The following is a 16,338-nucleotide window of genomic DNA, read 5'->3' as shown; positions in this document are numbered from 1 at the left end:
ATCCTTAAGATCACAAGCTGTTTCTTTGCAATTTTAGCAGTTCAAAATAGTATTTTGTGTGTCAGTTTCAAATCCCGGAAAAGGGTCTTAAAACGCCGAACACCTGGAGACCAATGGAAGAACGCGGGAAAGGAGGTCCTGCCCTAAGGGCGTGGCTTTAGTAGCACGGATTGCTTGCGTCATGTTAAAACTATCCAATCCGAAACATCAGATATTAGACACCGCCAAGATTGGTTTGAGAGAAAGGATGGTAAAACTGCTTAAGAGGAATTTCGAGTTTACTACTAACAAAGTCAATAGCCTTTTGGTCGTTGTCGATTGAAAGGGGGACATTTATTAACGTGACATGCGAAAGGAGGATTTGTCTATCTAGTTAGCGATATAATAGCCTACCTGCTTTAAAAGTTGGAGGTAGCTTGTTATGTTAGCAAGTAAGCTAACCATTTGCTACTGCTAATTTAGTGCATTGACCGAGTTGTCTAGCATGCTACTACTGTAGCTACTTCCCGTTGTTTATACCAACTAATTTATCCGTCAACTGATCATCAAAATATTAGTCGTGCTCTTGTAACTAACCAGTTATATAACTGTATATCTTTCGCTCGCATGTTTGTTAAGAATTGCAAACGTAGCTAGCTAACATTTATGCCGTTTTATATTAGTTATGTTTGCAGATATATTCTCTAAATAACGTTACCGTTATAATATCCTCAGGCAGTGGTTTGCGCTGGCTAAAGCTTACTCTTCCAGTCTTCGCTTTTCGACCACTTATTAATGGCACGTTTTATTTAAGCTTTGTTATAACTAGCTATACATTAACTTTTTATTTTATCGCCCGTGGCCTTCAAGCGCGAGTAATATTATTCATAGTTATTAGCAAGCTAGGTGACTAGCGAGGTTACTTTGAAAAGCATCCATTTTGAGATTGAGACATGATTGACCAGAAAGCTGACTAACTGTAATTCCATGTATGCTCCGCAATAAAACATCTGTCTGATGCGAGGATTATTGGGTTGCTTAGAAACCTAAATGTAATTAGCTAGCTATTATTCCAGAATCACGATCATTTGGCGTCTAGTTTTGTTTCCTGTTTGGCGATAGGGATTTAGACCTCCTCTTCCTCTGTCCTCGATGCCAACAAAAACAGCCGCCGAAGAAGCAGAAGAAAAGAGTGCACTTGTAAGTGCACTTCAAGTTAAACCTTTTAATTGCTCGGTCATTCCTGCTTGCAAATGCATGTTAGCTTCTATTAGTATAACCACATAATATCAAATTGGATCAGTTTTCTTGTACACAATCGTTTTGCACTCGGAATCGTCTCAAAACGTGCCTCAATGAATTAGCTAATGTTAGCTAGCCTGTAATATCACTAATGTTGGGTAGATAGCTAGCATCAGTTAGTCCCTTGTGCGAGCTAGCTAGTCATCGCAGGGTGGTAAATGGAAACAAATTCTCATTACGACAAGTAATCAGCCATCCAGGCACCTTTTTATTGTTGTAAACTGGCTAGCAATTTCTGCTCTGCTTGTAAACTTCGTGGGGAATTTCGGGTCTAGGACGTGGTCAACACCTACTAACGTTAGGCCTTACAGTTTGATGAAATTATGAAAGTTACGATAAGATATCATAGATATTAAAACATGAATGTCTGATACTCATCACAGCGGACCAGTCTCAGCACTTTGGAATATTCAATCGAAGTTGACTTGCAAAGATAATTTAGTCGACTAGTAATGTTTTTGTTCTGGCAATAGCGAGGCTGTAGCCAGCTAGTGGTGCTTTTGTGCAATAGCTATGTTGCTTATAAACAGGCAGACTTTGCTTCTTGATCAATAACGCAATCTGCTGCCTGCCTTTGCAAACATTTCATGTATAATATGCAGTTCGTATAAATGTGCAATAGTTTGCCTGTGAAGAAAATGGTTATATCAGGGATTGTGAACTGTCCCATAACACCCATAGGCCTATACAACTGTCACACACGGTGAGGGATTAAATGTTTTTTTTTTTTAATGCAAATCACGATTTAGTTTTTTTGCTCTCCATGCCAAAGCCAGTCTACTTTCTCCAATGCCACCCTGACCTGATGGAATTTTAAGCAGGTTAACCCCAATTTAAAATCGTTTGTTTTCCAGCAGTGTAAATATTCTATACACCCAGACGGCTACAATTCCAGAGCTCTAAACCAAATCAAATTGACATTTTATTGGTCACATATGTTTGTGCTTCTAGTTCTGACAGTGCAGTAATATCTAACAAGTGATCTAACAATTCCACAACAACTACCTAATACACAGATCTAAAGGGATGGAATAAGAATATGTACATATAAATATGTGGATGACTGAGCGGCATAGGCACGATGGTATAAAATAGTATATACATATGAGATGAGTAATGTAAGATATGTTAACATTAAAGTCGCATTATTTAATGTGACTAGTGATCCATTTATAAAAGTGGGCAATGATTCAAGTCTGTAAGTAGGCAGCAGCCTCTCTGTTAGTGATGGCTGTTTTTCAGTCTCTCAGTCCCAGTTTTGATGCACCTGTGTTGGCAGCAGCCACTCAATGTTAGTGGTGGCTGTTTAACAGTCTGATGGCCTTGAGATAGAAGCTGTTTTTCAGTCTCTCGGTCCCAGCTTTGATGCACCTGTACTGACCTCGCCTTCTGGATGATAGCGGGGTGAACAGGCAGTGGCTCGGGTGGTTGTTGTCATTGATGAACTTTATGGCCTTCCTGCGACATCGGGTGCTATAGGTATCCTGGAGGGCAGGTAGTTTGGCCTCGGTGATGCGTTGTGCAGACCGCACCACCCGCTGGAGAGCCTTGCAGTTGAGGGCGGTGCAGTTGCCGTACCAGGCGGTGGTACAGCCGGACAGGATTCTCTCAATTGTGCATCTGTGAAAGTTTGTGAGGGTTTTAGGTGACAAGCCAAATTTCTTCAGCCTCCTTAGGTTGAAGAGTCACTGTTGCACCTTTTTCACCACACTGTGAGTGGATCATTTCATTAGACATCCGGCTCCATCATGGTTGCTCTCTGTTTCAGGAAAGTAATTGGTGACATATCAGAGGAGGATAATGGCCAAAGATGTGAGTCTGATCAGAGACAACCAGGTGCAGTGTTTTTCCATGCTGGTCCTGATTCAATATAGAGACCAGCAGTTGAGATTTTACTGGAATAGATGTTGATGATGGTCTTTCCCACAGGTTGGTCTGATGGAAACCAATGGAGAATTGAAGGTTTTCATTGACCAGAATCGGAGTCCTAGTAAAGGTGAGCAAAACAGTGTGTTGTGTTCCAGATCGGTTTCATTCAATACCGGTCTCTGTCAGATATGTCTCAACTCAACAGCAGGGGGCAATGAGACTGCACAGATGTAGCTCATCTCATTTTACTCATTTGAAAACATTCTGCACATCTAATCATAGGCTCCATTATCAGACAGGTGTTCTATAGATTCTGGGTACACTCAGAATTTCCTTTGGGTCAGTAAGCTTGCATCCTATAGGGCCTCCTGTCCCCTGAAGCCATCTACCTGCGAACTGGATATGAAAAGAGGCAGCCATTTTGTGGACAGTGGTTCCAGGTAACCCTAGTGTTGACTCTGTCCCCTCTCAGGTGTCCTGTCTCTGGTTGCTGTCCATCCTGTGTCAATCCCCATGGCTAAACAACTACTGCCTAAAACCCTGGGGCCCTCCAATGTCAACATTGCTCCACACATGGTGAGTATGTCCGTTTCCCAGGCCCCCTATTGCATCTACCACAGAAATATTTCAACCACAGACTTGATGACAAAGTATTTTATTTTGACACAGTGTGGTAGAGTGCAGGTTGTTATTTGCTCTCAGACATTGCAAGCACAACCTTCTTAACTGCAAGCTCACCACTTAAATACACTTGCTGAAATCTCTACACAGTTTAAACCACACACAGAATCCATGGTGTCTAAGCCCCATCCATTATCATTGTGACATGACCGGGGGGTGAGCCTAAGCTGATCAACCTCTGCAGTCAGCAGGATTACTCCCATCATCCCATTACATACATGGTAATATATAATATATAATGGGGAACAGCTTATGCATAACCCGATGACCAGCCCGTAGACAGTGGAATGCATCACCTACCTGGCCTGCCTCCCATAACAACTATAAGCAGGAAGTTCTCTTCACCTTATCACCCCAAAGTAGATTCACTCCACCACAGGCACTTGGTACATTATGATTCTGCATAATGCTCTTTCCATCTTTCCTGCTGGTCTTGAGGGAGACACACTTGTCACACCGTGATGTCGAGAGTCAGTTCAGATAGAAACCATTATACACAGGCAGTTAGAAAAGCCAAGGCTAGCTTTTTCAAGCAGAAATTTGCTTCCTGCAACACTAACTCAAAAAAGTTCTGGGACACTGTAAAGTCCATGGAGAATAAGAACACCTCCTCCCAGCTGCCCACTGCACTGAAGATAGGAAACACTGTCACCACTGATAAATCCACCATAATTGAGAATTTCAATAAGCATTTTTCTACGGCTGGCCATGCTTTCCACCTGGCTACTCCTACCCCGGTCAACAGCACTGCACCCCCAACAGCAACTCGCCCAAGCCTTCCCCATTTCTCCTTTTCCCAAATCCATTCAGCTGATGTTCTGAAAGAGCTGCAAAATCTGGACCCCTACAAATCAGCCGGGCTAGACAATCTGGACCCTTTCTTTCTAAAATTATCTGCCGAAATTGTTGCCACCCCTATTACTAGCCTGTTCAACCTCTCTTTCGTGTCGTCTGAGATTCCCAAAGATTGGAAAGCAGCTGCGGTCATCCCCTCTTCAAAGGGGGGACACTCTTGACCCAAACTGCTACAGACCTATATCTATCCTACCGTGCCTTTCTAAGGTCTTCGAAAGCCAAGTCAACAAACAGATTACCGACCATTTCGAATCTCACCATACCTTCTCTGCTATGCAATCTGGTTTCAGAGCTGGTCATGGGTGCACCTCAGCCACGCTCAAGGTCCTAAACGATATCTTAACCGCCATCGATAAGAAACATTACGGTGCAGCCGTATTCATTGATCTGGCCAAGGCTTTCGACTCTGTCAATCACCACATCCTCATCGGCAGACTCGACAGCCTTGGTTTCTCAAATGATTGCCTCGCCTGGTTCACCAACTACTTCTCTGATAGAGTTCAGTGTGTCAAATCGGAGGGTCTGCTGTCCGGACCTCTGGCAGTCTCTATGGGGGTGCCACAGGGTTCAATTCTTGGACCGACTCTCTTCTCTGTATACATCAATGAGGTCGCTCTTGCTGCTGGTGAGTCTCTGATCCACCTCTATGCAGACGACACCATTCTGTATACTTCCGGCCCTTCTTTGGACACTGTGTTAACAACCCTCCAGGCAAGCGTCAATGCCATACAACTCTCCTTCCGTGGCCTCCAATTGCTCTTAAATACAAGTAAAACTAAATGCATGCTCTTCAACCGATCGCTACCTGCACCTACCCGCCTGTCCAACATCACTACTCTGGACGGCTCTGACTTAGAATACGTGGACAACTACAAATACTTAGGTGTCTGGTTAGACTGTAAACTCTCCTTCCAGACCCATATCAAACATCTCCAATCCAAAGTTAAATCTAGAATTGGCTTCCTATTTCGCAACAAAGCATCCTTCACTCATGCTGCCAAACATACCCTTGTAAAACTGACCATCCTACCAATCCTCGACTTTGGCGATGTCATTTACAAAATAGCCTCCAATAACCTACTCAACAAATTGGATGCAGTCTATCACAGTGCAATCTGTTTTGTCACCAAAGCCCCATATACTACCCACCATTGCGACCTGTACGCTCTCGTTGGCTGGCCCTCGCTTCATACTCGTCGCCAAACCCACTGGCTCCATGTCATCTACAAGACCCTGCTAGGTAAAGTCCCCCTTATCTCAGCTCGCTGGTCACCATAGCATCTCCCACCTGTAGCACACGCTCCAGCAGGTATATCTCTCTAGTCACCCCCAAAACCAATTCTTTCTTTGGCCGCCTCTCCTTCCAGTTCTCTGCTGCCAATGACTGGAACGAACTACAAAAATCTCTGAAACTGGAAACACTTATCTCCCTCACTAGCTTTAAGCACCAACTGTCAGAGCAGCTCACAGATTACTGCACCTGTACATAGCCCACCTATAATTTAGCCCAAACAACTACCTCTTTCCCAACTGTATTTAATTTTTATTTATTTATTTTGCTCCTTTGCACCCCATTATTTTTATTTCTACTTTGCACATTCTTCCATTACAAAACTACCATTCCAGTGTTTTACTTGCTATATTGTATTTACTTTGCCACCATGGCCTTTTTTGCCTTTATCTCCCTTCTCACCTCATTTGCTCACATTGTATATAGACTTGTTTATACTGTATTATTGACTGTATGTTTGTTTTACTCCATGTGTAACTCTGTGTCGTTGTATCTGTCGAACTGCTTTGCTTTATCTTGGCCAGGTCGCAATTGTAAATGAGAACTTGTTCTCAACTTGTCTACCTGGTTAAATAAAGGTAAAATAAAATAAATAAATAAATAAATCAAATTGCACTGTTGTAGGTATATGTACTGTATGATGACTGCTTGGTGCAAAGCAAGTTGCTCTATGGGAAATAATAAAGATTTTCAATTTTACTCTAAAACTGAAATGGTTGGGCCCTCTCTTCCCACCCCCCCACTCCCTGTAGGTGATTGGTACGCCCCAGAGGCCCAGTGTTTCCAGTGCCATACTTGTGAACAGCCCTCAAACACCCAACTCCCAGTTCCTCACACAGAGCCAGCCGGCCGACGCATCGCCATGGTCCTCGGGGTGAGTCACTACCCCCCCACATCCTGGCAGGTCACTTAAGATGCACCCCCTCCTCTCTGTTCATTGATAGAGAAGCTATTTGAGCACCTAGCTGGTTTTAGGTGTTTAGGTATTGTGTGCTTCTGTGTGCGATATACCAGTGGAATCTAGAAGTAAACAGCTTTTTGATCACTTCTTTGTCCACAGGAAGCGTGGTAAGAAGGGGGAGAAGAATGGCAAGGGCCTGAGACATTTCTCCATGAAGGTGTGTGAGAAGGTGCAGAAGAAAGGTGTAACCACCTACAACGAGGTGGCAGACGAGCTGGTGGCGGAGTTCAGCGCTGCAGACAACCACATCTCCCCCAACGACTCAGTGAGTACTGAAGCTGTATGCACACACTGCATAGGGCTATACCTCAGAGCAGGCAGGGGAGGTATTTATGACATCCCTTTTTCCCAGGTAGAATTCTCCATTATGACATCGCACATTCTGTCTGACTGATTAGGTCCTCGTCAATAAAACGTGACAATACAGTGCAGAGTGTTCGATTTTGCTGCTGAGGGTCAAGAAGACCCTTAGCTCTGTTAAAACCATTGACAACTACATGCCATTTTCAAGGGATTGTTAAATCAATTTAATAACTATTTGGTGTTAATATCATCTATTGAATATCTATCAATAAAAACCGGGTCAGATAAAGCAGATGCTAAACTACAGGTCTGTTTTGCTAGCACAGACTGGAATATGTTCCGGGATTCCTCAGATGGCATTGAGGAGTACACCTCATCAGTCATTGGCTTCATCAATAAGTGCATCAATGACGTCGTCATTGGGAGGTGTTTAGTCCCAGGGTCCTTAGCTTATTGATGAGCTTTGAGGGCACTATGGTGCTGAACGCCGAGCTGTAGTCAAAGAATAGCATTCTCACATAGGTGTTCCTTTTGTCCAGGTGGGAAAGGGCAGTGTGGAGTGCAATAGAGATTGCATTATGTCGTCCCCACAGTGACCGTACGTACATACTCCAACCAGAAGCCATGGATTACAGGCAACATCCGCACTGAGCTAAAGGTGCGGAACTCTAACCCGGAAGCTTATAAGAAATCCCGCTATGCCCTCTGACAAACCATCAAACAGGCAAAGCGTCAATACAGGACAACGATCGAATTGTACTACACAATTCTGATGCTCATCGGATGTGGCAGGGCTTGCAAACCATTACAGACTACAAAGGGAAGCACAGCCGTGAGCTGCCCAGTGACACGAGCCTTCCATACGAGTTAAACTAATTTTATGCTTGCTTCTAGGCAAATAATTTTGAAACATGCATGAGAGCACCAGCTGTTCCGGAAGACTGTGATCACGCTCTCCACAGCCGATGTGAGTAAGACCTTTAAACAGGTCAATATTCACAAGGCCAGATGGATTACCAGGATGTGTACTGCGAGCATACGCTGACTAGCTGGCAAGTGTCTTCACTGACATTTTCAACCTCTCCCTGCCCGAGTCAGTAATACCAACATGTTTTAAGCAGACCACCATAGTGCCTGTGCCCAAGAACACTAAGGTAACCTGCCAAAATGACTACCGACCTGTATCACTCACTTCTGTAGCCATGAAGTGCTCTGAAAGGCTGGTCATGGCTCACATCAACACCATTATCCCAGAAACCCTAGACCCACTCCAATTTGCATATTGCCCCAACAGATTCACAGACGATGCAATCTATATTGCACTCCACACTGCCCTTTCCCACCTGGACAAAAGGAACACCTATGTGAGTATGCTATTCTTTGACTACAGCTCAGCGTTCAACACCATAGTGCCCTCAAAGCTCATCAATAAGCTAAGGACCCTGAGACTAAACACCTCCCTCTGCAACTGGATTCTAGACTTCCTGATGGGCAACTCCCAGGTGGTAAGGGTAGGTAACAACACATCCGCCACGTTGATCCTCAACACAAGGGCCCCTCAGGGGTTCGTGCTCAATCCCCTCCTGTACTCCCTGTTCACTCGTGACTGCACGGCCAGGCACGACTCCAACACCATCATTAAGTTTGTCGATGACACAACAGTGGTAGGGCTGATCACCAACAATGACTAGACAGCCTATAGGGAGGAGGTCAGCCAGGACAACAACCTCTCCCTCAACGTGATCAACGAGATGATTGTGGACTACAGGAAAAAGAGGACCGAGCGCACCCCCATTCTCATCGACGGGGCTGCAGTGGAGCAGGTTGAGAGCACATCACCAACAATCATGGTCCAAGCACACCAAGACAGCCGTGAAGAGGACACGAAAAAACCTATTCCCCCTCAGGAAACTGAAAATATTTGGCATGGGTCCTCAGATCCTCAAAATGTTCTACATCTGCACCATCGAGAGCATGGTTGCATCATTGCCTGGTATGGTAACTGCCAGGCAACTGCTCGGCCTCCGACCACACGGCACTACAGAGGGTCGTGCGTACGGCCCAGTACATCACTGGAGCCAAGCTTCCTGCCGTCCAGGACCTCTATACCAGGCGGTGTCAGAGGAAGGCCCTAAAAATTGTCAAAGACTCCAGCCACCCAAGTCATAGACTGTACCGGAGCGCCAAGTCTTGGTCCAAGAGGCTTCTGAACAGCTTCTGCCCCCAAGCCATAAGACTCCTGAACATCTAATCAAATGGCTACCCAGACTATTTGCATTGACCCCCCTCTTTTACACCACTGCTGCTCTCTGTTATCATCTATGCATAGTCACTTTAGTAACTCTACCTACATGTACATATTACCTCAACTAACTGGTGCCCCCACACAATTGACTCTGTACCAGTACCCCCCTGTATATAGTCTCGCTATTGTTGTTTTACTGCTGCTCTTTTAATTACTTGTTACTTTTATTTATTATTTTCCATATTTTTTAATTGCGTTGTGGTTTAGGGGCTCGTAAGTAAGCATTTCACTGTAAGGTGAAATACCTGTTGTATTCGGCGCATGTGACTAATACAATTTGAATTGATTTGAAAAGCATAGTCTGAACTACACATTTCCGGTTATTCCACATTTATCTTTAACATCCGTTATACAGCAAGTAACTGCATGCTTTTCATGATCAGTAAACATCAGTTGTTCATGTGTTTTCAGATATGTGAGGGTAGCCTATCCATTTGGCATTGTAGCTAGGTAGCTAAGCAAATAACGTGTCATTTAGCTTGTTTCATCAGAGATGAGGCTTTTGGAAAGAGCTTGACATTGGCAAGTCCTCGTCCTGGTAAAGTTGTCAGTCGGACTACTGTCGTCTCCACTATAGATAGCAAGCAAATATAGCCACCTAGTTCATCCCCTGAAAGTTGGCTTGTTAACTATCCATATTGATGTGATCTGTTGTTAGCTAGCTAGCCAATTTGACGTTGGCCATCATTCAACTAGTCTGTTAACAGCAATCGTGATTAAACACAGAAAAATACACACCTCTCTCTGACAGAACACCTCATTATGGCATCACTCTCTTACAGACCTCCTCATTATGACCCCCCTCTCTCTGATGGAACACCTCATTATGGCATCACTCTCTTACAGACCTCATTATGACACCCTACTCTCTGACAGAACACCTCATTATCACATCACTCTCTTACAGAACTCCTCATTATGACACCCCTCTCTCTGACAGAACACCTCATTATGGCATCACTCTCTTACAGAACTCCTCATTATGACACCCCTCTCTCTTACAGAACTTTACTATCACTTTCTGTCAGACAGAACACATCATTGTGGCATCGCTCAGACAAAACAAACCTCTTTATGACGTCCCAATTTGACAGACACAACAAACCTGTTTAGGAAAAAAAAGATTCTCTGATAGGGTCTTCCTCAAGCCTAATTTACTTGCGCTACTACCGCTTCAGTGTTTGGACATCAAACGTCCTCTCTCGTCCACACAGGGTTTTGCGTCCACATTCACCTCCTTGAAAACTTCTGCTGTGATTTTGAAATCCATGTGCGGACATTCCGGGAGGTAGACGGCACGGAAGTTGTAAATTAGGCTTTAGGACACTGGTTTTCTTACGAAATCACCTCACAAATCCATTGTAAGCTCTCTGCATACACACAGGAATCAAAGTCAGAGATGAACCTCTTCCCCCTCTCCTTGTAGCATGTGTACGACCAGAAGAACATCAGACGGCGTGTGTATGACGCGCTCAACGTGCTCATGGCCATGAACATCATCTCTAAAGAGAAGAAAGAGATCAAGTGGATTGGTCTGCCTACCAACTCAGCCCAGGAGTGCCAGAACCTAGAGGTAAGTCTATGCGCACACACACACACACACACACACACACACACACACACACACACACACCTGGCCAACTATGAACTCTCCTCACTCCCCCTTTTCTCTTATGCTCTGACACCCTGTCTGCGTTCTGCTCTTCCTTTGTAGGTGGAGAGACAAAGGCGACTGGAGAGAATCAAGCAGAAGCAGTCACAACTCCAAGAACTCATATTACAGGTGATCATAGGACAAGCCTGCCTCATAGACGACAATACAATCAATGATTAAGGGAAGCATAAAATACAGGACCACGGGTTGACTTAACGTTATTCTAACGTTCTCTCCGTGATGTTCCTCTCCTGCAGCAAATAGCCTTTAAGAACCTGGTGCAGCGGAACAGACAGACGGAACAGCAGGCCAACAGACCTCCGCCCCCCAACTCTCTCATCCACCTCCCCTTCATCATCATCAACACCAGCAAGAAGACAGTCATCGACTGTAGCATCTCAAACGACAAGTGAGTGACTGTGTGTGTGTTGGTGTATGCCAGTGACAAGTGAGTGACTGTGTGTGTGTTGGTGTATGCCAGTGACGAGTGAGTGACTGTGTGTGTGTTGGTGTATGCCAGTGACAAGTGAGTGACTGTGTGTGTGTGTTGGTGTATGCCAGTGACAAGTGAGTGACTGTGTGTGTGTTGGTGTATGCCAGTGACAAGTGAGTGACTGTGTGTGTGTTGGTGTATGCCAGTGACAAGTGAGTGACTGTGTGTGTGTTGGTGTATGCCAGTGACAAGTGAGTGACTGTGTGTGTGTGTTGGTGTATGCCAGTGACAAGTGAGTGACTGTGTGTGTGTTGGTGTATGCCAGTGACAAGTGAGTGACTGTGTGTGTGTTGGTGTATGCCAGTGACAAGTGAGTGACTGTGTGTGTGTTGGTGTATGCCAGTGACGAGTGAGTGACTGAATTTATTCATGTTCTATCCATGCTATTATAGTCTTAATTTCTTCCTCTCCCATTCTGCTGTGTTCAGGTTTGAGTACCTGTTTAACTTCGACAACATGTTTGAGATCCACGATGATATTGAGGTGCTGAAGCGTATGGGCATGGCCTGTGGCCTGGAGGTGGGCAAATGTTCCCCGGAGGACCTGAAGGTGGCACGCAGCCTGGTGCCCAAAGCCCTGGAGCCCTACGTCACAGGTCAGAGGTCATAGGGATCAGGGGTCATAGCGCATACTTAAACTTCATGCCCAAATCATCTGTCATAGCTTGAGTCATCGAGCTACACACAATCTCTATTAAAGTAAGTGAATTGGGCATTGTAAAACGGTGACAATTCGGGGTACATTGGCTATGAGAAACAAGGGCCTGTGTGGTTCTCTCTAAGGTCTATATCAAATCAAATTTGTCACATACACATGGTTAGCAGATGTTAATGCGAGTGTAGCGAAATGCTTGTGCTTCTAGTTCCGACAATGTGAATGTGTGTACTACTGTCTGTCACAGAGATGGCCCAGGGTCCCATCAGTAACGTCTACATCACTGGAGGATCCTCCACCAACGGGCGGCGCCATCACGGCCAGGGCAGGTGAGTCTCTCTCCTCTTTAGTCAGGCTTGCCATCTGCACTTTCACATAGAAATATATGGTAACTCTTAGGGAGGTAACAATTCACCAATACGCATCGGTCCCCGATTCAAATGTTTAAGATACAAGTGCATCAGTCCGTGGACCCCAGCCCGATCCAAATGTAGCCGTCAGAAAATCGATACAAACGTTACGAATCAGCAGTTCACACATTTCTTTAGCTCATATTACATGCGCCATATTACATCATCTCTTGTGAGAACTGATGCTTCCTCTCCTTCAGTGTGGAACTGCATGTAACTGTGTTGACAGTCATTGATCTACAAGACCTTTTGCCTGCTGAACAACCTCAGGGAATATTGGTAGGCTAGTCAAACTGCGCACTGTGCCCAGCTTTGCACACTGACCAACGGGAGGTAAAAGGCCTGTTCCTGATCTTGCACATTGCGCAGCAGCTTACGCATTCAAATGCTAAAATGTCTTGCGTGATATTAGGCTTTATTAGTTGAGTGACAACCTGTGTAATTAGTTGATTGTTATCTATGCGTTGTTGAAAATAGTGTTTTACCAGAAATAAAAAGTAATCGTCCCGGAGACAAGTCATCTGGCTATACCTGCTGAACGGGGCTTACAATAGATTTTATTTTGATTGTTCAGGTTCACCATTAGCAATTGTTTTGGTAGTGGGACGTGTAATTTGTAAATAATAAATATTGATATGTTACTAGCTCAAACACAATCTGCAAAAATGACAAGTTAATTAGTGAGTGAGGGTGATTTCAGAACCAGAGTGTGGGGACAAAATGGGCTACATTGCCACACCTAAGCCGATAGTGGTAGTGAGTGGTAGATGCTTTGTCTCCCTTATGGCTCAGCTCAGGTGCCTACATAGTACGTACACTATAGTAGTCGGCTCAGCTCAGGTGCCTACATAGTACGTACACCATAGTCGGCTCAGCTCAGGTGCCTAGTCGGCGCTCAGCTCAGGTGCCTACATAGTATGTACACCATAGTAGTCGGCTCAGCTCAAGTGCCTACATAGTACGTACACCATAGTAGTCGGCTCAGCTCAGGTGCCTACATAGTATGTACACCATAGTAGTCGGCTCAGCTCAGGTGCCAGGTGCCTCGGCTCAGCTAGTGTATGTACACCATAGAAGTTGGCTCAGCTCAGGTGCCCGTACACCATAGTAGTCGGCTCAGCTCAGGTGCCTACATAGTACGTACACCATAGTAGTCGGCTCAGATCAGGTGCCTACATAGTACGTACACCATAGTAGTCGGCTCAGCTCAGGTGCCTACAGACCATAGTAGTCGGCTCAGCTCAGGTGCCTACATAGTACGTACACCATAGTAGTCGGCTCAGCTCAGGTGCCTACATAGTACGTACACCATAGTAGTCGGCTCAGCTCAGGTGCCTACATAGTACGTACACCATAGTAGTCGGCTCAGATCAGGTGCCTACATAGTACGTACACCATAGTAGTCGGCTCAGATCAGGTGCCTACATAGTACGTACACCATAGTAGTCGGCTCAGATCAGGTGCCTACATAGTACGTACACCATAGTAGTCGGCTCAGACAGATCCAGCTCACGAGCTCCATCAGCAGCAGATTTTCATTTAGAATGGAAAATGAATGTGTTTATACAGCAAATGTTTGTGCGATTCGTTCTCTAATCAAACTAAAACGTTTAGTTCCTGTATGGTATCAGAGCCCATGTGTATAGATATAGTGCCTTCGGAAAGTATTCAGACCCCCTTGACTTTTTCCACATTTTCTTACATTACAGCCTGTATCTAAAATAAATTAAATTAAAAAATCTCTAATCTACACACGATACCCCATAATGAGAAAGCGAAAAAAAACAGGTTTTTAGACATTTTTGCAAATGTATTAAAAATACAAAACAGAAATACCTTATTTACACAAGTATTCAGACCCTTTGATATGAGACTCAAAATTGAGCTCAGGTGCATCCTGTTTCCATTGATCATCCTTGAGATGTTTATGCAACTTGATTGGAGTCCACCTGTGGTAAATTCAATTGATTAGACATGATTTGGAAAGGTGCACACCTGTCTATATAATGTCCCACAGTTGACAGTGCATGTCAGAGCAAAAACCTTGAGGTTGAAGGAATTGTCCGTAGAGCTCAGAGACAGGATTTTGTCAAGGCACATATCTGGGGAAAGGTAGCAAAAAATGTCTGCAGCATTGAAGGTCCCCAAGAACACAGTGGCCTCCATTATTCTTAAATGGAAGAAGTTTGGAACTACCAAGACTCTACCTAGAATTGGTCACCCTGCCAAACTGAGCAATCGGGGGAGAACGACCTTGGTCAGGGAGATGACCAAGAACCCGATGGTCACTCTGACAGACTTCCTCTGTGGAGATGGGAGAACCTTCCAGAAGGACCGCCATCTCTGCAGCACTCCAACAATCAGGCCTTTATGGTAGAGTGGCCAGACGTAGGCCACTCCTGTATTCATCATGTAGCCCGCTTGGTGTTTTCCAGAGCAAAGTACAGAGAAATCCTTGATTAAAACCTGCTCCAGAGCGCTCTGGGTCTCCGACTGGGGCGAAGGTTCACCTTCCAACAGGACAATGACCCTAAGCACACAGCCAAGACAACGCTGCAGTGGCTTTGGGACAAGTCTCTGAATATCCGCGAGTAACCCAGCCAGAGCCCGGACTTGAACCTGATCGAACATCTCTGGAGAGACCTGAAAATAGCTGTGTACCAACGCTCCCCGTCTAAGCTGACAGAGCTTGAGAGGATCTGCAGAGAGGAATGTGAGAAACTTCTCAAATGCAGGTGTGCCAAGCTTGCAGCGCCATACCCAAGAAGCCTTGAGGCTGCCAAAGGTGCTTCAACAAAGTACTACTGAGTAAAGGGTCTGAATACTTATGTAAATGTAATATTTCAGTTAATTATTTTAATTATAACTTAGCAAAAATGTGTAAACCTGTTTTTTGCTTTGTCGTTATGGGGTATTGTGTGTAGATTGATGACGGGGGAAAAAACCTATCATAGAATAAGGGAGGTGATAAGAACAAGGCTGTAACCTAACAAATAGTTATGAGGTCTGAATACTTTACGAAGCCACTGTAGGTATAGAATTGTCCTGAAAGGGAAAGATGCACATCCCTACTAACTCTACTACTCTCTTCTTCCCCCTCTGTATCTCTCTGTAGTGACAGCGGTGCAGATGGTCCCCTGGCCTCCAGCTCTAATGACTCTCACTACAGCAGCTCCCGTGTTGAGACCCCCGTGTCGTACATGGGGGATGATGACGAGGAGGACGACTACGACGAGAACGACGATGAAGATTAACTTTCTGCCGTGCCAAGCCTCTCGAACAAGCAGTCTGTCTCTTTTTCTCCCTCTTCTTCTCTCTCTCTCTCTCTCTCTCTCTCTCTCTCTCTCTCTCTCTCAGTATCTCTCAGTATCTCTCTCTCTCTCTCTCTCTCTCTCTCTCTCTCAGTCTCTCTCTCTCTCTCTCTCTCTCTCAGTATCTCTCTCTCTCTCTCTCTCAGTATCTCTCTCTCTCTCTCTCTCAGTATCTCTCTCTCTCTCTCTCAGTATCTCTCTCTCTCTCTCTCTCTCAGTATCTCTCTCTCTCTCTCTCTCAGTATCTCTCTCTCTCTCTCTCTCTCTCTC

General features: G+C 44.9%; 1 protein-coding gene across 4 annotated transcripts; it reads left to right on the top strand.

Moving 5' to 3' along the window:
- The first annotated feature begins 214 nt into the window (after positions 1-214).
- Positions 215-16,116, top strand: LOC112242285 (transcription factor Dp-1). 4 transcript variants are annotated; one of them, XM_024410251.2, is made up of 12 exons: positions 215-1,179; positions 3,050-3,093; positions 3,211-3,277; positions 3,623-3,726; positions 6,730-6,851; positions 7,038-7,203; positions 10,973-11,119; positions 11,261-11,329; positions 11,458-11,609; positions 12,122-12,288; positions 12,595-12,676; positions 15,873-16,116. In XM_024410251.2, exons 2-12 carry the CDS (start codon positions 3,082-3,084, stop codon positions 16,009-16,011), a joined length of 1,227 nt encoding a protein of 408 aa, XP_024266019.1. In that variant the 5' UTR covers positions 215-1,179; positions 3,050-3,081; the 3' UTR covers positions 16,012-16,116. The 4 variants fall into 4 exon arrangements, with proteins under 4 accessions (XP_024266019.1, XP_024266013.1, XP_042175826.1 ...); XM_024410245.2 differs by having other exon boundaries at positions 3,050-3,117; XM_024410257.2 differs by having other exon boundaries at positions 231-250.
- Positions 16,117-16,338: the final 222 nt, after the last annotated feature.

This window comes from Oncorhynchus tshawytscha, linkage group LG03 (genome assembly GCF_018296145.1).
Source record: "Oncorhynchus tshawytscha isolate Ot180627B linkage group LG03, Otsh_v2.0, whole genome shotgun sequence".
Classification (NCBI taxonomy): Eukaryota; Metazoa; Chordata; class Actinopteri; order Salmoniformes; family Salmonidae; genus Oncorhynchus; species Oncorhynchus tshawytscha.
This window is presented reverse-complemented; position numbering and strand designations above follow the sequence as displayed.

Excerpts from the sequence above, each read along its gene's own strand:
- LOC112242285 (XM_042319892.1), top strand. The coding sequence starts at position 1,132 with ATGCCAACAAAAACAGCCGCCGAAGAAGCAGAAGAAAAGAGTGCACTT. Across the intron at positions 6,852-7,037 it reads GCATCGCCATGGTCCTCGGG|GAAGCGTGGTAAGAAGGGGG; the intron begins GTGAGTCACTAC and ends CTTTGTCCACAG. Across the intron at positions 12,289-12,594 it reads CCTGGAGCCCTACGTCACAG|AGATGGCCCAGGGTCCCATC; the intron begins GTCAGAGGTCAT and ends TGTCTGTCACAG.